This window comes from Betta splendens, chromosome 10 (genome assembly GCF_900634795.4).
Source record: "Betta splendens chromosome 10, fBetSpl5.4, whole genome shotgun sequence".
Classification (NCBI taxonomy): domain Eukaryota; kingdom Metazoa; phylum Chordata; class Actinopteri; order Anabantiformes; family Osphronemidae; genus Betta; species Betta splendens.
Window position 1 is genome coordinate 9860384 of NC_040890.2, and position 20501 is coordinate 9880884.

General features: G+C 47.0%; 2 protein-coding genes across 4 annotated transcripts in view; one reads left to right on the plus strand and one right to left on the minus strand.

The window, feature by feature from the left end:
- fgf16 (fibroblast growth factor 16) lies at positions 1 to 7889 on the plus strand. Of its 2 annotated transcripts, none has more exons than XM_055512392.1 (4): positions 1 to 1124; positions 2541 to 2701; positions 4493 to 4734; positions 4930 to 7889. In XM_055512392.1, exons 1-4 carry the CDS (start codon positions 821 to 823, stop codon positions 5081 to 5083), a joined length of 861 nt encoding a protein of 286 aa, XP_055368367.1. In that variant the 5' UTR covers positions 1 to 820; the 3' UTR covers positions 5084 to 7889. The 2 variants fall into 2 exon arrangements, with proteins under 2 accessions (XP_055368367.1, XP_055368368.1); XM_055512393.1 differs by having other exon boundaries at positions 4 to 1124; positions 2541 to 2644.
- Positions 6805 to 20501, minus strand: part of atrx (ATRX chromatin remodeler) — a 23112-nt gene continuing 9415 nt past the window's right edge. For both annotated transcript variants that reach the window (XM_029166097.3, XM_029166098.3), the window contains 13 exons: positions 19695 to 19825; positions 19444 to 19538; positions 19191 to 19330; positions 18785 to 18935; positions 18568 to 18668; positions 17708 to 17816; positions 17281 to 17458; positions 16858 to 17049; positions 11053 to 11202; positions 9325 to 9441; positions 8757 to 8852; positions 8542 to 8670; positions 6805 to 8309 (listed from right to left, as the gene is read on the minus strand). In XM_029166097.3, coding sequence (XP_029021930.1) covers positions 8085 to 8309; positions 8542 to 8670; positions 8757 to 8852; positions 9325 to 9441; positions 11053 to 11202; positions 16858 to 17049; positions 17281 to 17458; positions 17708 to 17816; positions 18568 to 18668; positions 18785 to 18935; positions 19191 to 19330; positions 19444 to 19538; positions 19695 to 19825 — 1814 coding nt within the window. In that variant the 3' untranslated portion in view covers positions 6805 to 8084. The remainder of the gene's footprint in view (positions 8310 to 8541; positions 8671 to 8756; positions 8853 to 9324; positions 9442 to 11052; positions 11203 to 16857; positions 17050 to 17280; positions 17459 to 17707; positions 17817 to 18567; positions 18669 to 18784; positions 18936 to 19190; positions 19331 to 19443; positions 19539 to 19694; positions 19826 to 20501) is intronic.

Sequence of the window (20501 nt, forward strand, 5' to 3'; positions counted from 1 at the left end):
GCCGCGTTGCCGGAGCACATTGCGAACGTTGCGCAGGAGGGCGAGGAAGCACCTGCTTCCAACGAGGAGGTGGAGGGAATGCGCCTGTGAGAGGGTCCGAGTGCGGTGCTTGGCGCTCGTGCGCGAGGCTGGGTTGCGCTCAGACTGTGCACACGTTCTTTTGATAAAAGGAAACGTGGAAACGAGCCGCTGAGACTTTGCGGTTTTCCGCTTTTTTTGCGGCTGCGGTGTGACCGACAGCCAGCCGGTGGGAAGCGTAGATTGTGGGGAGGTCTCTTGCACTTTATGCCGCATGAAGCTTCTTGTTTCAACCATGACGCTCCCTGCGTTTGCGCCTTTTAGCGCGCCGCGAACTGTTGCCGGGCGCCGCTGCGCGTGGACGGAGGGGGGGCGTTGAACGCGCAGCCTCGGACCGACCGCGGGCGCGAGAGAGCGCGGGGGCGATGCACGGCTCGTTTCTGGAAGAGCAGCGACGGCAGCGCGAAGGGAACGGCAGCATCAGAAGTTAAAGGAGCACTGCAACGCGTTCAGCGGGGGAAACTGATGCGCGTAAGAAGGGATGCCAGCCAGGCGTGGCTTGAGCTTGAACATCCAATGTGAGGATGCGTGGGGAGTATGTATATAATAGAGTCTTTCCATCTGATAAACAGAGATATCAAACTGGTGATTAAAGCAAAGGACGACCTATAAACTCAGAGGACTCCGCTGATTTGGGAGAGCACGGCGCGCGGGGCTCGCTTTGTGCGTGCGTGCGTGCGTGCATGGACCGGACTTGTGTAAAACTTCTCTTCCACTTCTGAGTCAACGAGACGGTTTCTAGATGCCTGCGCTGAATTTGACAGCTGTGCACACAATGGCAGAGGTGGGCAGTTTCCTGGGGACGGTGGACTTGGATTTACAAAGCTTTCCTGCACTCGGGAATATGCCTCTGCCGGAGTCTCCGGTGGGGCTGAATGAGCGGCTGGGGCAGATTGAAGGGAGGCTGCAGCGGGGGTCGCCGACGGATTTCGGGCACCTGAAGGGGATTCTGAGACGGCGGCAGCTCTACTGCAGGACAGGGTTTCAGCTGGAGATATTCCCCAATGGGACCGTTTACGGGACGAGGCAGGACCACAGCAGATTTGGTGAGAGGGTTTATTTAAAAACGCAAAACGCCGTTTGGATATTGTTAAATATTGTTGAATGCTTTTAAATTGCGTGGCTGTCTGAAATGGGAGAAATAGCTTGATTGACGACCGGTGACTTGTTGAAGCCAGAGAGAGAGAGGCGTGAATAAAAAATGACCTTGACAAAAATGCTCATTCTGTCGTTCCGGTAGTCAATATGTGGTTATGTAACATTTTATATCTTGTAACATAGGTTTCGGCCGTTTTTACGTTTGCCTCCAGGGTTTAGTAACTTTAATTAGCTGCCTTGTTCCTGTTGCACATCCCCAGTGAAAACCCGTTCGTGCGTCACCGTCGCCTTGCGCACGGGAAAGCACAGCCGCACACCTTTCTCCGGCAATCCCCGCTGCGTGCGGGACGCAGGTGTCTCTCTCTCCCCCTCTCTCCCCCCCCCCCCCCCTCTCTCTCTCTCTCTCTCGCCGCAAACAAGTAGCGCGTGCGCATCGCGCGCAACCGCAAGGTTTGCTGCCATTAACGCAAACGGAGCGACGCGCGCGCCTCGCGGCCCCGCGTCGACGCGACTGAGGCCGGGGGGGGGGGGGGCAGATGCGCACATGTCTCGCGCCTCATATCCGTGCAGTCATCTCACAGGTGCAGGCCGGCTCGCTCGCCGGGGACACAGCGGAATAGCTCTAAATTAAAGCATGACCACTGCGGAATTCAGGGAAGGTTTAACGTTCAGACTCGTGCCAAAACAAGCCGGTTCGCTGGGATGGGTGGTCCGCGTGTTTGTTTCTGGCTCCACTTAGCTTTCAAATGCAGAGGTCTTTGTCTGAGCTGCAGACATGGTTTTGATTAGAGGGATAAGAAACGCGCTCTTCACCCCACGTGAAATTAGAGGGATCTTCTCCGCCATCCACCGGCATGCTGAGGTCGGAGACGGGACCAGGTGGCCGTCAGCTGCCCTGCGCCGGGTAGCGCAGACAGCTGAGCCCTGTCTGACTAACCTCTGCATCACAACTGCCAATAGCTTTTAATTTGACCGCTCCTTCACCGGCCTTTATGTGCGACGGCTTCCTGTGAGTCACAAGCTCAAAGAGCTCTTCCCCACGTCTCATCTTAAAAGTGACTCGTCGGTCCGTTTTAGTAGCCAGCTGGGAAGTTCCAAAGGCAGGATGGTCACATTTATAGACGCCACAAGTTATTATGAGAGACTAGAATGTTAGTTAGGGCTGATTAAAAAGGAAAGACATCAAAGAAATCTTCCTCTATACTGTTCTCATTCATTTTTCCTGCCGAGGAGTTCAGAGATGCTCAACTGAGGCTCAGTCACACGAAGGGCAGCAGTGCTTCCGCCCTGTTTGCGTCCAGAGGAGGATTAACAGTGTTGCTGAGCTTCTCTGACCACTTGGTGCTGTGTGTGTCTGACCTCAGGTATCCTGGAGTTCATCAGTCTGGCGGTGGGCCTGGTCAGCATCAGGGGGGTGGACGCCGGACTCTACCTGGGCATGAACGAGAAAGGAGAGCTCTACGGGTCGGTGAGTCGACAACGCGCCTGTTCATTCACCGCCGTCCTGCAGTCAAGAGACCCGAAGGTCTGTTTGTTATCAAGGTTCCCACACGTGTGAGGTGGTGGTGGTGAGGGGGGGGGGGGCACAATGAGACTAAACAACTGTGTGATTCTGGCACGTCGCTCTCCTTCGGCACAGAAACAAGAGAAGTGAATAAAAGCCGCGTTTTATGCCAAAACAAAGCAACAAAGTCAAGGAATTATGTATGTATGAAAGCTGTTTTCCCTGTAAACGGGTTTGGATTGTGCAGCTTCGCAGAGAGAGAGAGAGAGAGAGAGAGCAAAGCGACCTTGTGATTTAGCTTTGAGATGGGCAGAGGTGTTTACATATTTCCCCAAAGCGGAGGCAGGAGCGCGGGGATGCGCTGTGGCCCGGTTCTGCACAGCTGGACTCGGGTTCCAGCGGCTGCACCTTCCAGATGAGATGAGCCGACCGTTTCTGACCTTTTCTCACATGTGGTTGGCATGTGGGGATATAGGGGGGATATATGGGGGTATGGGGGGGTGAACACAATGAAGAGGAAGTATGCGAGGGCTACCTGTATCGGGTGTCCCAGGGCATTACCTGAGGGCCTCTCAGGGTTCAGACTCCCCACCCCCCGGCTCACAGCGCTTCACACAAAGGCTACCTTTAAGCGCAGCCATTGTGTTGAAAGTGCAGATATTGTTACTTGCGCGCTATCGGAGTCTGGCATCCTGGAGCTTTGACCCCGGGGGGGGGGGTGGGGGTGGGGGGGTGCTAGTGAGAGGCTGTGATTTGAGGGGCTGGGGGTAATTGCACACCTGACCGAGTCACCTGACTGACAGAGGGAGCGATGTGGACATGTCTGTCTGGTTCCGAGAGGCCGGGAGGGGGGTGAGGGGCTGAGGGGGGGCAGGTAGGGGGTTGCTTCCGCCCCCCACCAACCACCAGACCTTGACAGGTTTTGATCCGATGATGTGTGTGTGTGTGTGTGTGTGTGTGTGTGTGTGTGTGTGTGTGTGTGTGTGTGTGTGTGTGTGTGTGTGTGTGTGTGTGTGTGTGTGTGAGGATGGCCCTGGCCCAGTCATGCGCCCTCGGGGCCGTGTTTACAGACAACAGCATCGTCACAGCCGCAGCCAAGCGCGGCCTGACAGCCAATCAACAAAATTGCCTCTGGAGCCAAAAAAAAAATACAAAAAAAAAAAAAAACGGGGACACTTGCACAAACAGAGATGGCGGCGGAGACGGAGATTGACGGATGGCGAACACCCGTCTCGCCGCGCGGCGAGCGCACGCCTCCTCAGCCAGAAATAAGTCAGTCCAAGAGTCAGAGCATCCAAACGACGGAGCCGATAGGCTGCCGGGGCTCGTCCCACCAGGGGGCTCCGTCGGGGTCTTGGTCCTCGGTGATAGCTTCGACTGAGGTTTGGCAGCGGCAGAGAGCGACTGGTCTTGGCAGGAAAGCGGCTCCAGCTCTGATGTCTCCCATTGTTCCCACACGCTCACTGGGCCAGCACACTCTCACCTGCTGAACCCACAGCCATCGCTCATGCTGCGCTGTCAGTGAAGGCTGAGGCTGCGAGGGCTGCTGTGTGTGTGTGTGTGTGTGTGTGTGTGTGTGTGTGCGCGCTCACTGTTCTAGTTGCATCACAAGGCAGGCGCTCGTTCTTCATTCACAGTGAGAGGTGAACAGGTCTGAGGAAGGAGCACGTTGAGAAGCCCCCCCCCACTTTGTTTCTGTTGGCTCCACGTTTCAAACGGCATCCAGATCACAGCCTCATCCATCTTCGTGTTGCTGGTGCTGGTGCGAGTGACTGTCGGCTGACGTGTTGTTTTGTCCCCCCCCCCCCGCAGAAGAAGCTGACGGCGGAATGCGTATTCAGGGAGCAGTTCGAGGAGAACTGGTACAACACCTACGCGTCCACCCTGTACAAGCACACGGACACCGGCCGCTTCTACTACGTGGCCCTGAACAAGGACGGCTCGCCCAGGGAGGGCAGCAGGACTAAAAAGCACCAGAAGCTCACCCACTTCCTACCGCGGCCGGTGGAGATCGAGAAGATCCCTCAGGCCTACAGGGACGTGTTCCAGTACAGGTGACCAGTGCTTACACTCGGAGAACTGGTTACATTAGGAGGAACGTAATAAAATGAGGCGCGAGGGGGAGGTGGTGGAGTTGGGACTCGGAGGACTGTTTACCTTGAGGTCACTGTGTTTGTGCCTCGGCCCGCTGCCAAGCACCCATATAAACATTGTGCACGTCCCTGGATGTTGCTTCTTTGCCTCCGCAGCGGAGCCGCGACCCCAGAGGCGAGGGAGGGGCTTTCTGGTAAAAGCGCCGCCGACGCGGACGGAGGAGGCCCACGCCAGCACCCAGCTGTGGAGCGATCCGGACAATCACAACAGGTGCCATGCGTTCTGACGCTCGGTGGTTTCGGGCAGTAGATCCCACGAGGAGATCCAGAGATCCAGCGCGGTCAAGACAGAAGACGGCACATTCCACAGACACAGAAGGGAACAGTCAGAAATACTGGATTGGGATTCATCAAGTCACATCAGACTGAAGATGAAGGTTTGGATGGAAGGCGCCTGTGATCGACGCGTGACGGACGAGAGAGCACTTACTGCACACGTTCGTGGAAACACCCAGAAGCAGGAACTGTAGGTGAAGCACAGGATGAAAGCACTTCTCCGACTGAGGCGGCAAAAGGAAGCATGGCGACTTGTAATGTTCAGTGTCAGGAACATTATTAATGCAAGCAGCTGAGGTGTATGTGGGTGATCCTATTTATGAGATGTACAATATATTTATTTTCTACATATAAAGTATAAATATAAATCTATATATTTATTTATTGCAAAGATTTTATTTTGTAATGAACTTGAAGTTATCTGGACTGTAGATTCTACTGAGACGACACAAAAACCAGAGAACCGAGGAAAACGAGAACTGAATTGAGCGCGACAATGAAATTGTCTCCGAGAGCTGGTTGTGAGGGGCCGTTTTTGCTTGGATTCAACTCTGATGTACCGATTAAAACCAGATAAACGGCGGCCGCGACTGTTGTGCTTCTTTGCAGACCTGTCAGAGCCGCGTTGAATCACCGCCTCCCCTCGTCTGGACAAGCGCTTAGGCGCTGCTGATGCAACGCGAGCGAAAGGCGATGACGGCTTTGCAGCAAGGTCACGATTATGAAATACCCGATATGTAAGGTCTTGAAAGGCAACAAGCACAGGAGACACTGGTAAAAAGATACAGCTGACTTTTTCCCATGCTATCCCATGCAAATTTGCCCTCATAAACCCTTTATCAAGTAATGTGTGCAGGCCCCGTCTGTCTCCACGAGGTCTTAGTCGCTCTACATCCACCGTACAAAATCAGATTCCTTATGCAACTGGATCCTGACTCCTAATTGGCTTTACACATCAGCCGGGATTTAGGGCCGTGATTGGTCGTTCGTCGCAGGGGCCTCTCAGACTCCAGTGCAGCAGGTCTGTTCAATGGACAGAAACAGCTGCCTGCCGCACAGAGAAACAGCAGGGATGTGCTGCGAACCTGGAGCGGCGGTAATCTGGGGCTAAGAGGGGATGGGATCAACATTTCAACATCTGCAATAGTTGTAATGTTTCTCCACTGGCAGATATCTGTAAGCTTTGAGAGCAAGCTCCCCTGGGGGGGAGGGAATGGAAAAGTCAAAAGACATGCAGGGGGAAAACCCTGGCAGACGGAGAAATGAAAACAATACTGGGAAAGGGGAAAATAGATGAAAGATTGAAAGGAGAACAGAGTGGGACAAAGGTCCACTTTGCGGTGGGTGTGAAACACAGGGACGCAGCACCTCACATTTCTGTCTCATGTTAAAAAAGTTTAAAATTGTGAAAACTGGCAGAAATATGATAAACATTTATTCACTATAGATAACTGATGTGTGTGGTAAATAAAAGCTGAGGTCAGAAAACGCATTGCTTAGCTGTTAGTTTGGATTCTTGTGCATCATCTGTGCACTAACGTCACAGACTTCCCCCAAAGCCTGAGCGATGGTTATCAATCAGCAAAAACCCTGTGGGTCAGACACAGACATCAGGGCACAGGTGGAATAAAACAGACTCATTCAACTTAAGCAAAGCTGCAAATCCATTAAAAACCTTTGATTCAGATTCAATGCTCGTCTTTTTGGTCACTTTATTAAATGTTATATTAAATACTTATCAAGATAATAGCAGAATCAAAATGGCAAATTACATTGGTGTGTTTGCGAACATAAGAACATCTGAAGAGGGCTAAAAAGTTTCTCTACATTAAATACACCTTGTGCAAACACAGGAGCCAACGAGAGACAACAGGCGTCTCCGTGTAAATGTATATGTTCTTTGTGTTTAACAGCTACACCAGTTTAAGCGATTACGAGTAAGAATGTGCCAAAGTAGACTCCAGGCAGCCTGGCGTCGGCCCGGTGAGACGAGCGCTGAGGACGACGCGTCTCGCGAAGCGGCCCAAACGGACCAGCCGTGGGAGACGCGCATCTCGGCCTTCCACGGGCGAGCGAAGAGAGAGAGAGAGAGAGAGCGGGGCCCACGGCTGAGCCGGAGCCGCCCTGTGAGACCGAGTCACCGGAACGTGGGATCAACACAAGGGGAACGTGAACAATGGAGAGACGCGGCGCTGCGCTACGCTACGCTAGACAACACGTGACGATGAGAATGTTACAAAATGTTCATAGGAACCAGCAGGCAGATTTGAACAACACAAGCATTCCGTTACTATGTTCAGCGACGACTAATGTAAACACTTAAAAGCATAGAAAAGATTCTCAACAAACCTCAGAACTTTACAGCTTTTTAGGAAATAACATAAGGCCATTTTTTCTGTTTTCGTTATCAATTTCACTCACCTACCAAAAAGGATCAGGACTCTCTGCGTGATTAGACTTTGCTGGAATAATCTAGTGGGTCTAATTATCATGTAGCAGTCCTGTCACCAACAACACTGGTCCCACTCAGGTTTAGTTAGGCATAAACAACAGTAGAAAATACTGAGCTTAAATAATAAGGAAACCCTTTTTGAAGGGGAAAACGACACAATGCCTAAAAGCATTGGGGGTTAAAACTTGTTTGTCTTTAAATACAAGAAAATGAATATAGAACTTGAGTAACATTAAGGCGGTATATACATTTTTTTCCTGTTAAAACTGAACAGACCTTTCACACAGTCGTTTTTACATCATCTCCCACCTTCTCTCAGTGAACTACAGAATAAAAGACTGAGTGTGTCCCACTTGAGGCCCCCGTGGACCACAGCATCTCAGAAGTACACCACCCATGGTTTGTGTGGTTTTGCTTCGAGTTTTCCAGTGGTCTCTCAGCGCATTGATACAGGGCCTCGCTTGGACTGGGCCACTTGGAGCTGACAAGTTGGGCTGGGGGGTTGAGGAAGTGTCCTTTTGACCTAGAGGCCCTTGGAGGGCCCAGGATTCTTGCCCATGCCCTGATGGGAGCCCATGCCGTGGAGCTGCTGGTAAAGCCCCAGTAGGTCCATCTGGCTGATCCCACTACCACCCAGCATGCCGTTTTGCAGCGCCAGCTGGTTCAGGTAGTTGGCCTGGTTAGCCATGGCCAGCTGCTGCTCCTGCATCTTCCTGTTGGTGATGAGCTTCTGCACAAGCATCATCAGCTACAAAGACAAAGAGGAAACAAACAAACATAAGTAACTACCAATTAAGGATCTCATACATGCAAATATTAAACTTTACAGTAACACCCCTTCATATACAGTCAATTCACACATAACCACACTTTAAAATCTCCTTTACACATTATCAAGCACATACTACCACTAATTACTGAATTACTGATTTTGTATTGAAGCCACTCGTCCCAGTGGCTCAAACGCCCAGCGTTCTTACCGTCTGCTGACTGGTGAGAACGTCCCTGTAAATAGCTTCCCTGCGTTTGATCTCCATTTCCACAGAGGCCTGTCGTCCTAGGGCCATGGACTGGACCTGATCCTCGGTGAGGGATGGGTTCTCCTTCCACTGTAAGAGTTCACGCATGTTAATCTCAAGCAGAATGTTACAGTCCAGAAACAGAGAAATAATAAAGCTCATGTTTTGACACTTACTATTCTGCTGATGATATCCTCCAGTGGCTCTCGCGTTAAAGTCTTCAATGCATTTGTTGCGTCAATGCATTTCTGTCGCCCCTGATTAATAAAATCCTGGACACAAACAAAAAGACATCAACTTGATGAACAGCGTAGATTTCATGTTTAAAGTTTGTATTTATATATTTAAAAAATGATTTTATTGTCACTCGTGGTGACAACCTCACTCGCTGACATTGAACAAAAACTGGCTTAGTCCATTCTCTTGTTTCACAGCCCATAATCTCACTATGTCATCTGGCCTTATCGGTACCAGCAATATTACAAAAACTAAAGCCGTAACACTCATTTGACTCTTGGACCTGCTCCCCCAGTCAGATGTGGCACTATGTATAAATAGCTGCTGCCGCAGACATGGAGTGTTACAAACTGTCGGGTGGGGGAGTGGGGCAGAGACAGGCTTGTCGGCTACTAGACTGTTGTCACAATTAGCAGTGAGGTCTGAGGAATGTGGGATGCCATGCCGTGGGGGATGGAGAGGGAGCAGTGCGAGACAGGAGAGGGACATGTGGAGCTCATTACTTACCTCCAGCTGCTGGTTGGTCATGGAGGCCAAAGTGGCCATGCTGTAAGAGAAGTAGCTGGAGTTGCCCATGTCCATCTGGTTATATGATGAGTGGTAGTTGGTCCTCATGGACAAGCCCTGAGAGACAAAGAAACAGAGTGTAGCAAGTAGGTACAGGCTGCTACTACAAAAGCAACAGGTTGCCTCGTGTCAGTCTGCTCCTCTTGTATCAAACGTGCGACCTGAGGTAAACAGTCGTATCCCAGTAAAGGACAGCAGGATGCTGATGTTTGCGTGTAATTGAGCCCCTGCTGCAGATGGCTTTCTTGTGCCCTGTAATCTGGCCATCCGGTATGTAAGTGTAGGTGTGTGTGTGTGTGTCAGAGGACAGTGGGGAGTCTTAGGACCTGGTCAGAGACAGGTGTTCCAGTTTGAACTGTACAAAAAAAAAAAAAACACACAGACAGAACACACAGTCGTGTGTCACATCTACGTGGGGACTCGCCATTAACATAATGCCTTCCCTAGCCCCTTACCCTAACCATCACAAATAAAGGCAGACGTCTACCCTGTACTCTAATCCGAACTGAAAACTCAATTCTAACCTCAGCCCTAAAATCACATCTTGACCATCAAAAAAGCCTTCAGACTGGTGGGGACCTGCCAAGTGTCCCCCACGTTGTCACAATGTCCTCAACTTAATAGCAAAAAGATGGTTTATGGTCCCCACATTGAAGAAACAAACGTGTACGCACACGCGCACGCACACACACACACACACACACACAGACACACACACACAGACACACACACACAGACGGTTGACTGTTAACAAGCAGACCCACTTCGCCTGCATCTCAGAAGTTCTGCCGTCTTCACACACAGACACAAAAACTTGATTTCATTTCCAAAACTGCATCTGAAATATGAATTTATGAAATAAGCCTCTCTAAGCTTTGTACCGAGCTGAAGTCATTCCGGTGAGACGGAGGACTCCTGGGTTCACTCTAGTTTTGGGCGCCTGCTCATGTTCTCACAGGTTTTCCCATTTCCTGAGTTGCAAATCCTCAAAAATCAGCTTTTCCTGACCACCACTGGCCAACGTGCAAGTTGTGAAGACATTAGCAGAGGCAAAGTTGCATTTCAGTTGTTCCTCGGACAAGGCTCAGGATATATGCGGTGAGAGCAGGCGGTGATGAACGTGACTACCCTCTGCACTTCAGAGTGTGACAAACGGCAATGATACAACTGGAATCCCAACAATCAATTTCACTTGCATGGCTTTCCCCACACTGGGAACCCTTTGTGTGCTCTTGTAAAGCAATGGAGCTCTGAGAGAAAAGCTGCTTAAGGCGCACAGAGGGCAAAGACGGGAGAGCATGTTGGAAAAATAATCATTAGAACGAATTAGAATCTAGGATTACAGAGGAAGCGAGAGAGAACCTGCTTCTGCTCTCCTCTAACTGAACCCCCACTTCAGACCATTCTCTACTCAAACCCACTAATATCCTATTGATCTGTCTCAAAAATAGAAAAAGGGGGAAAAAAGGCTTGTAACCCTTTAACAGTAACACTGACATTGCATGAATAGACTAACATCACCATCAGTGACACAGAACCAACTAACTCACATCTTGACAAACAAAAGTGTGGCCTCTTGCTCACCTTGCATTGTGATGTCAATGGCTTGGATGATGACGGACAAACTGTCAGACACTTCACTGTGTAGCACGTGTCTGTGTTGCCTACCTTTTTCTCAGCCTCGTATTCAGCCCAAGCAGCTTTGCGGTCCTCCTCGCTCAGGGCTTCCTCCTCCTTGTGGTCCAGCAGGGAGTCGTGCTCATGATAACTTACAATCTGGTCCTTATTGTTCTGCAGTAGCTCAGCCAGGACAAGGTCCTAGAAGAGATGAAGACAAAAAAAAAAGTTGTCTAAGTCCTTGCTCCTCATTAGCGGGTAAGAAGAGATGGGCCTGAAGCACTGGCTTCCAGAAGAACAAGGTCACTGTATACTTACACTGAGCAAATCTGTGTATCTAACTTCTCCAAAGTGATTTTTTTTATCTAGCTTACACTGTTCAGTTTCCTGAAAGAATAAAAAAGCCTCTAACAGTTCTAAAAAGGATCTAAATAGGTACTTTCAGGGCTCTGGTTTCCAAGACTACATTGTTATTGAAAACAATACCTAAATAAAATTAGGAGACCTGGGCTCTGCTCTCACAAACATGGTTTAAATTACTGTCCCTCTCCAGCGCATTTGCTTTTTTTTTGTCCTTTACATTAAACTGGATCTAAGAGTGTGGAAACAAACATCACACAAAGTTGCATCATCAACCTACACAGGTGCCAAATCACAGAAGGGTTCCTCACTAAACCTCCTGCCGTTCGTCTTCTCACATTTAATAGCGACAATGAGTTCAAAGTTACCAGAATTAATCATAGATGTCACACAAAAGAGAAAAGACAAAGCACAAACCAAACAATGAAATTAAGCAATGATTGCAAATCTGTCTTGAATAAGCTGAAAATAAACACCAGTCCAGACAGAGTGAAACTGGATCTGTCAAAGGGGGAGAACTGGTAAGAAAACTACAGGACCTATTTTTAGGCTTACACAACTACAGAGAGAGACCGGTAGGTGGCTAAAACAGGTAACACAGAACTTTACACCCACATGTCCCTTAGAGTCAATACCTGGGCCAACTGTGCAATCAGTCAATCAGGATACAGGCCACCCCTGAGACCTTTCAGAGCGGCAGCACAGGCAGCGGTGCAACTGCTGCTTTACTCTCTAATTAGAACATAAACATTGTCCTGATGGCTTGACTCATAAAAAGCATGGCTCAAGGCTTTCGTTCAAAAATAGGTGAGTAGAAGATCAAAAGACCTCCGTAGATATGAGCACAGGATCATCTGACAGAGCTGATTGCCAGTAATGATGATTTGCGCAGTAACTCAGTCCTGAGCGGCTTATTATTCCCTCAGGTAGATGCACGGAGCTTCTATCTATGGTACATATATGCATTTGAGAGTTTCCATTGGTTTTATTTTGAAAACGGAAATGTGTTATTAAGCACCTGTTCAAACATAACTGATTATATAAACCACCAAGTCTCTAAAGCTTGGTGCCTGAAATGCTGCGGCACTTAACATAACAGTTCTGTCCACATTCATGAAGCTCTCCAAGGCTCTTCTCTAAAGCCGCTATTTCAGTGTTGTAGCTTCAGCCTCTGCTGTGTTAAAGCATGTGTAGCATTTAGCCGCCCCGTCCTGCTGTTATTTCAGACACATCTAAGCTCTCACACCTGTCGACTCACACAAGGACTTGCCTTTTCTGTCGATTCATGACGTTTAACATGGACGACATAGGTCTCATGGCAAATAGTGTTGTTTAAAGACAATGGCTTAACTAAAAAATATTAGAATGCTTTTTTTCCACAAATAACAGTAACTACTCGCTGGAAAAGACCAAACTGTTAACTAAAGTACATATGAATAGGTTCTATTCAAATGCATGACAGATGAGCACTTCTCACTGGGAATGGGTCAGTGGAGCTGCAGGTCAAATGACAGAAGCTACCAGATCCATGTGCGTTGTAGGATACCTAAGTAATGCCCACATGCAAGGCTCTGGGGTGGTCCGGTCCATCTTCCATCATGTTGTGCAGTGTGTGTGTGTGTGTGTGTGTGTGTGTGTGTGTGTGTGTGTGTGTGTGTGTGTGTGTGTGTGTGTGTGTGTGTGCGCGCGCGCGCGTGTGTGTGTGTCCTGAGCCAGCACTAATGATCGTAGGTAACTTGACCTGGCCTATTGTCATCCTTATGGAGCTGCATACATCACTTTACTGCAGGGGAAAAGAGAAAGCACTGGGTGGGCAGATGCTTAGACAGAGTTAAATTACTCCACTCAACTCAATTTGGTTTTTCTTCCCCTCTGAGGAAAAAATATGGGGAAGCAGGGTGAGTTTTTCTTTTCTTAGTGCAAGAAATCTGGGAAGAAATCTTGGCATTGCAGTGTGTTTATGTGTTCAGATGTAATAATGGAGGTGGCAGGCCATACTAAACAAAAAGGAGTCAGTGGAGCAAAACAGCATAGATGGTAAACTAATCGAACAAGACATCCAACATGCACGATAGTCACCGCTGTGTGAAACCTTTCCCCCCATTCTTTCCAGAAAACAAATTTATGCGTGCCTTAAGCCAAATTCTTTTACACGAATATACCATGAAAATGGTTAGACTGCCAGCAGTCCATAAAAGATATAAAGCAGGTTCAAACTCCGCAGTTCTCACATCACACAAATGAAAACTTGTAAGTCGACATAAGTGGGCCTCGTGTAGACTTAACAACTTGGCTGAGGCACCACTTCACCAATAGGTTTTAGGTGACGCTCAACTGTAAAAAGGTCTGAGGCAATTAAACACCTGTCTGCATTAATACGGCTGGATTGTACGCATGCAGGATTTTTTTGGCTGGGTCACAAGATACTTTAAGCTGAGAATAACTCGACCATGTTAACCAAATTTCCTGCACCTAAACAGCCACTTGTTTTGTTGAGAATGTTTTAACTGTGTCTCTGCAGTGACTGCTTAATTATATTTCTGTCAAGCTCTGCTAGAGAAAAAAAACACCATAAAGAAAAACAAAGTGCACAGTGAAAAGATGGTGAGAAAACCAAATTTGTTAGGATTGCAACATAATTAGTAATAAGCAGAGAGCGCCTTTAAATCGCCAAATTGAGAATTCCTCAGTTGCCTGACTACAGCAACTGTTTTAGACGCACAGGTGTGTTTAACCAAAGCAACAGAGATGGCCAAGACAGGATCCTGGAAGAAAGAATGCAAATGGCTGAGATATTTGTAATACCTAAACATAGCCAGTCCAAGCTCTTTCTCTTGCAGCTGCACATGATACACAGAACCGCGTTGGCCTGCTCTAAATAGTTTCTCTGCAGAAACTACGGCACAGAGCCTGACATCAGCGGGCCACGGGACCACACCGTGTTTCAGAGTTCAAAAGTGTGCAACTAACTAGTAGTTAGAAAAAACACTATGTATATGACATAGGGCAGAAAAGGACAAAACACTTACTCCTAAAAAAGCGTCAGCTATCCAGTAGCATGTTTCTGTAAGACGGCCAACCAGTCAAAGTAACATTTACAGTAGTACAGAAATGGCCAACAAAAGTGTGGCACTGGAAACAATATTGAGGAGTTGCAGTGTTGGATGATGATGAAAAAGGCTGTTACTGATAGTCCAGCCCAGATGTACAGTATCTATATTCTACAGACAGAACTTACAGAGAGGTGTGATCAAATTTAAATCGGTCACCTGAAACTATTCAATCTCAAGGTTTTACAGTCATTATTGTTTTCTCCACCTGCAACAAGCACAAGCATGTTTCTTTGAGACGGTATTGTTTCTAGTAGGTGTCTTGAGGTGTGCCCACCAAGCTTCAATTACAAAAAGCCCTAAAGATCCACTAATCATAACAGATATGATGAGGATACTGGAAAAAACAAATTGAGGGGAGGTATTTAAGCCAAAGTAATGTCTTACACCTAATGAGACAAACATGGTGGGGCTTAGTGCTCCACTCTCCACCCTGTGATTCCCCACAGCCTAATGACCACTGCAGCCAATACCTGCTGAGAGCTTATCCAGTAAATCAAGTACACAGTCTGCTAGTTTCAGATAGTAAACAATGCAGAAACATTTTGTGTTTTAAGTTGTGTACGCTGGCTTGAATGCACATGATCAAATGTTAGAAGGAAGTGAAAAGTGTGATGAACAGGAAATCAGGAAGAGTAGGTGGAGGGTTAAAAATCTTATGTCTGGGTTGCGCAGGCCTTCTTTGTTATTAGGGGGAAGTGCGCCTGCTTCCTTTGTCTCCAATTAGTTTCTCTGAAGAGAGCAGAGACATCTTAAAGAGAGGGGCTTAAATAATGACCCTTCATCATACAGGGGAGGCCAGAGGGAGAAAAAGAAAAACAACTTTACTGAGCTTGCTTTGAACATGCAGAAGCTGAATGGCGAGTCCGACACAACAGATGGTCACAAAGTTGGTGGGGGTGAAGCTGATGTGGAATAATGAACAGAAAAGAGTGGGGACATCAGCATGGACGAAGCATCTGGGCAATGGGGGACAGACGTACTAGGCAGGTAAAGAAATAAGCCTAGACGGACATGAGCAGGTAGAGGACTAAACAACAGGGGAAAACTTAACCAGAGGCCAGGAAGAAAAATGACTTGGCAACCAGTTTTTGTACAAGGATGAGACAAAAATTTCAACAAAACTGATGAAGCACAAGTATCTAATACTACCTCCGTGACCCGACTTTAAAAGCAATATGTCCTGTGTTGTGAAACCTGCACTGCACAGTGTGAAGACTTGAGGAGAAGAAGCACTAAACTTCTGCATTGGCTCCAATCGTTTTCTCCTGTGCAGAGCTGTTGGCTGAAAAGCACAGAGGGTGTCTGACTCATCTTCACATCATTCCAGACGGCAAATTCCTTCCATAATACTACAGTCCTGCTTCCACATCCTAGTTAACCTCCGAGCCAAAACAGGTCAGCTTGTTAAAGAACTTGTCAGTCTCTCCGTCTTTAATACTGTTTCACATAAATGTCACTGGGCTCATTAAAGATCATACACATCTAACAGGCCGCGACTCAATGAACACATCTTTCCTCTGTAAATCTCCAACTGTGCTTCTCAGTGCTGTAAGAAAGGTTTAGAAAGATTCAGAAGGTGAGAGCAATGGTATCAGCTGCCAGCTGAGTGGATTCACGCAGTGCTCCTACCTGTTAATACCCATGAAGGCAATACCGATAAAGATCTTTTGACAGTGTAAATGGAAAACAGATTTTCCGAGGTATCAAGGTGCTCTGAAAGGCCTCTTGGACGTACTGTGAACGAGCAGGCAAGCTGGATATACAGTGTGTCTTTTATCCACAGATGTCTGCAGAGTAACCCAGGTCAAACCAAAACAAAGAGGTAAAACCACTTAAGAGGATCTGAATAAACCCCAAGACTGGAAAAGGGGAGGAGTGGGAAAGGATGGGACTAATTCAAAGATCAACAGAGATGTAAAAAACAGAGAGGAATGAATGAAAAGAAGCACAGGTTTATAGCAGGGCAGCAGCAGTGTTGCAATGAGAAGACTATTTAGTAAATAGCAGTAAACAGACAAATCTTTGCAGCTGTGCAGGGTTGGATGGCCCATGTAAGGGCTGTATGGTCTTATTAAACCCCAGGGGGCCCAAATAGTGACACAGCACCTGAGAGAAAAAGGGGAGCGCGGAATTATGCCAGAAAGGCCATGCAGGATATGAGGTGGAAGTGCTACACTTCAAAAGGAAAGAGCATTCTACTTAGTGCAAGTAAAAAAGACCGGTTTGGCATTTACAACTATATTTCTTTGAGGATTAGCCTGAGAAAAACTATAAATTCCAAGTCCAGCGTTGGTAGAGGATCAATTTAGTCTATGTTCAACTTCTAAAATTATACTTAGTCCGGCATCAAAACAAATTTTTATGAGCAGGTGTACATGTATACCTTGGGCAGCATGGGCGTGGCCTTCTTATTCTTCTTCTCTGACGGATCGTCCAGTAAGTCTGGGTCAAAGGTGTAGAGCTCAGCCAACTCATTCATGGTGAAGTGTCTCTCGATCTGCTGCTGGTCCACCACGCGGAATGACAGCGACTGTTTGGTCACCTGCCGTTCATAAATCTTCTCCTCCATTGTACCCTTTAAAAAAACAAGTTTTTTTAAATAAAAAAAGGAGGAAACAAAAGCTTACTTTTCTGTAAGTCATCTCAGCATGTAACAATAGCTTGAAACCATGTGAGAAAAAAACAAGGGTCACTGGAGCCACTGTCATTTATTGGTGAAATTTAGTTTTGTCAGATTAAATACCACTTCTTACACCTATTCTTTGCTTACTTACAGATAGAAATAAACAAAAACTGACAAGCTCACCTGCGCCAGGAATCTGTAGACAAAGACCGTCTTAAGCTGACCGAAGCGGTATACTCTGAAGATACTCTGGATGTCATATGAGGGGTTCCAAGAGGCATCAAAGATGATGACTCTGTTGGCTGCCACCAGGTTGATGCCAAGGGACCCAGCTCGTGTAGAGATGAGAAACAGGCGGCCTCTGGGAAAGTGAGAGTGAAACATTGAAATTATGGCTTAAAGCATTTGCTTTGTGCTTTATCACACACTAGGTGAAACATAAAAACATATCACAGTTTTGCAAAAGCATTAAAAAATTTTAAAAAGTATGCATCAATTCCCCTTTGCATACTATGTTGATGCATAGCTTGCACAGATTGTGATGGAAATATATTTTATAAACATTGATAGCATCAATAACAACTGATTATAATTGTATGAGAAATATCACCTTGTGTTACTGGTGTCGTTAAACTCTTCTGCCCATTTCTTCCTGGTGGTAGCATTGGTTGAGCCATCCAGGCGATAATAGTCAATGTTCCTGAACCACTTTCCTTCACCTTTGCAGCAACATCACAGTTGAGATATCAGCGTTAACTCTTCAACATCATCTTATATGCTGCAGTAAACCTTCAAAAGCCTCACCGCCAGCTAGGCCTTTTCCTTGTCAAAAGGACTTAGTTTGGGTATAAGCAGAAAGCAGATAGATGGTTGCGAGGCCGGCCGTGTTTAGCCTTCATGATGGCCAACCCCCTACCAGCCTTCATAACCAACATTTCAGTATGTTTCCAATTACAGCACTGTGATCTTTTCATTACAAATTACAAACCCTTGAGCAAACATTTTTTTGTGGAATATAAAGTCAAGGTCTAATCATTTTCAAAATGAAAGTAAAAACAGCTGCTCAAGTTTAATTAGGAACATGACCTTACACCAGAGGCGGTGTGTGTCTGCGTGTGTTTAAGGGTAATAAGCAGATCAGCATGTACAAGAATCTATGTTGCATGTGGGCTGTCTTGTGAGTGTGAAACCTGCACTTCCTTATGAAAATACTTCATTCTTCTCTAGAGCTTTCAAACTGTTTGTAGGTTCAAAGAATTATATTTAAAAGCCACAAAATCTGACCTTAGGAAAGCAAAGGCAGCTTAAGTTATACAATGTTGGTTGGCCGTCTAAACATCATGAAACCACCAACAATGTTCAATAGAACATTTAGATTAAAGCTGATCATATGGAAATAGAAACATTATTTGATGAAGTAGTGGAACAAATTGGAAAGAAAATGAGAGGGGGGAGGTTTGACTGCAATACCTTTGTATGGAGACACTTTCTCCTCATCTTTAGCTCTGCAAGCCAGTTCAAGGAAATCCTCTATCAGGTCCAGGGAGATAAGTGACTGGCTGAACACCAACCTGGGGATGTATAGGATAGAATTTTCACTTTTACAGCTACAATTCACTCTACTTTGTTGAGCTGAAGGTGTTTGTGTTAATCACAACCCTTTTCCCATGATTACAGACACACTTACACTTTCTCATCAACTTCCTCTGCCATGCGCAGGATCTCAAACAGAATCACCATCTTTCCAGAGTGCTCCAGGATCTCAGCATCAGGCTCAGTAACAAACTCCTTGTGCCAGTCAGCAGAGGGACTCCCAGGTGCAGAGCCAGAGGGCTGAGCTGTTTGTGATATTACAGATTAGTCTCTTTACACCAGCTGAACAAATAATACATTACAAAAGGAATCTATCACATCGCTCAATTAATAATCTTTTGAGATCAGAAAAATCTCGACATCTCATTCAGCAAAACAATCATTGTGTCACATTTAAGAGGGGGCCTCTGTCTCAAACCCTCTCCTGTCTATGATGCATCACCACCTGTGCTGTAGATATAGGTACAATACTAAATACCTCCTAGTAGCACCCGACTTACGTTTTTCTACAGACTCCGCCCTGTTTCGGCCCTCCCCATTTCTGCCACGAGAGCTGGTGTTCCAGTCCTTGATCACCTCCACATCATCGCTGTCCGATTCATCGGAGCCCTTCTTTTTGCCCTTTCCTTGTTTCTTTTTCCTATTAGTGGGAGCACAATGGTAGAGGAGACAGGGTAAACAAGGGGTACAATAAAACGTGGTACAATTAAAGAATTACATCTCTGGTTACGTATACAAAATGACTGAATTTACTTTTTAATTCTTTCATCCTCAGAGGTCAGACTCATGGAAGATTCTTCTGTTTCTGAGGCAATAAACTCCTCCATACTGTCTTCATCAAAGTAACCCTGCAACATCACATTTGTGTCAGGTATAAAGCAAAAAAGAACGATGCACACCCCGTCACAATCACATTTATACGGTCTTCCCACTTATACAGTGTGATCTGCACTAATGTATTCAGTTTATCAGGCCAAATTTAGTGTGGTTGTGTGTCTTCCTACCCGGTTCTCTTTACTGATGTAGTCCAGCTGAAGGCACCATGGATGTGTCCAGATTCTGCTGAGCATCTGGAAATCCTGGAAGAGTTTGGTCCCTGCACGGCCTCGGCCTCCCTCCATAGCATTCCCCAAACCTGCACACAAGGCAAAGCATAGGAGAAAGATAGATGAACGAGTGAACGGTAGACTTGATGACTGACATATTTGCCCTCAAGCTCGTAAAAAAATACAGGAAAAAGTAGGAGAGAGACAGCAACAAAGTTAAAACATGATGCCAAGTCTAAAACATATATAATACGTTTGATTACTGGCTTCATGAAGAAGGGCAGGTACTGAAAAGTTAATGACAGGTGAAGTGCACGTTGCCCTGCACTGACCCCAAGAGGTCAGAAGTTACAGTGGAATTTGAATGAGCTGTGGGCCTGCAGGCTGACTGCTGGTCCTGTATGCACAGAGGCACCGCTGTGGAGGTCCAGAACCAGAGTCACAACATCAGCACTGTGCCCTATGAACAACCCGGGCCTAATTAGCCACAGCACATACCACCAACGCCCCCCAGTCACTCCTCTTCTTACATACCAACTCTCCTGTTCTTTGTTTTCACTTTTGGTGTAAAACCTCTGGTCCCTCCTCCCTAAAAATGTCTTTCCCTTTCCTTTATACCCCCACAATTCCCCCTTGCCCCCCTCCCTCTGTTCCCTTTCTCCCAGAGCTCTTCATTAGAGAGACGTGGGAAACTGGGCTTAAACCCTGCCTGCGGAACGATGCCAGCTGCCACTCTAATACACACATGGACGTTCTAGGCCACAT

Excerpts from the sequence above, each read along its gene's own strand:
- fgf16 (XM_055512392.1), top strand. The coding sequence starts at position 821 with ATGCCTGCGCTGAATTTGACAGCTGTGCACACAATGGCAGAGGTGGGC. Across the intron at positions 2,702-4,492 it reads TGCAGTCAAGAGACCCGAAG|AAGAAGCTGACGGCGGAATG; the intron begins GTCTGTTTGTTA and ends CCCCCCCCGCAG. Across the intron at positions 4,735-4,929 it reads AGGGACGTGTTCCAGTACAG|CGGAGCCGCGACCCCAGAGG; the intron begins GTGACCAGTGCT and ends TTGCCTCCGCAG.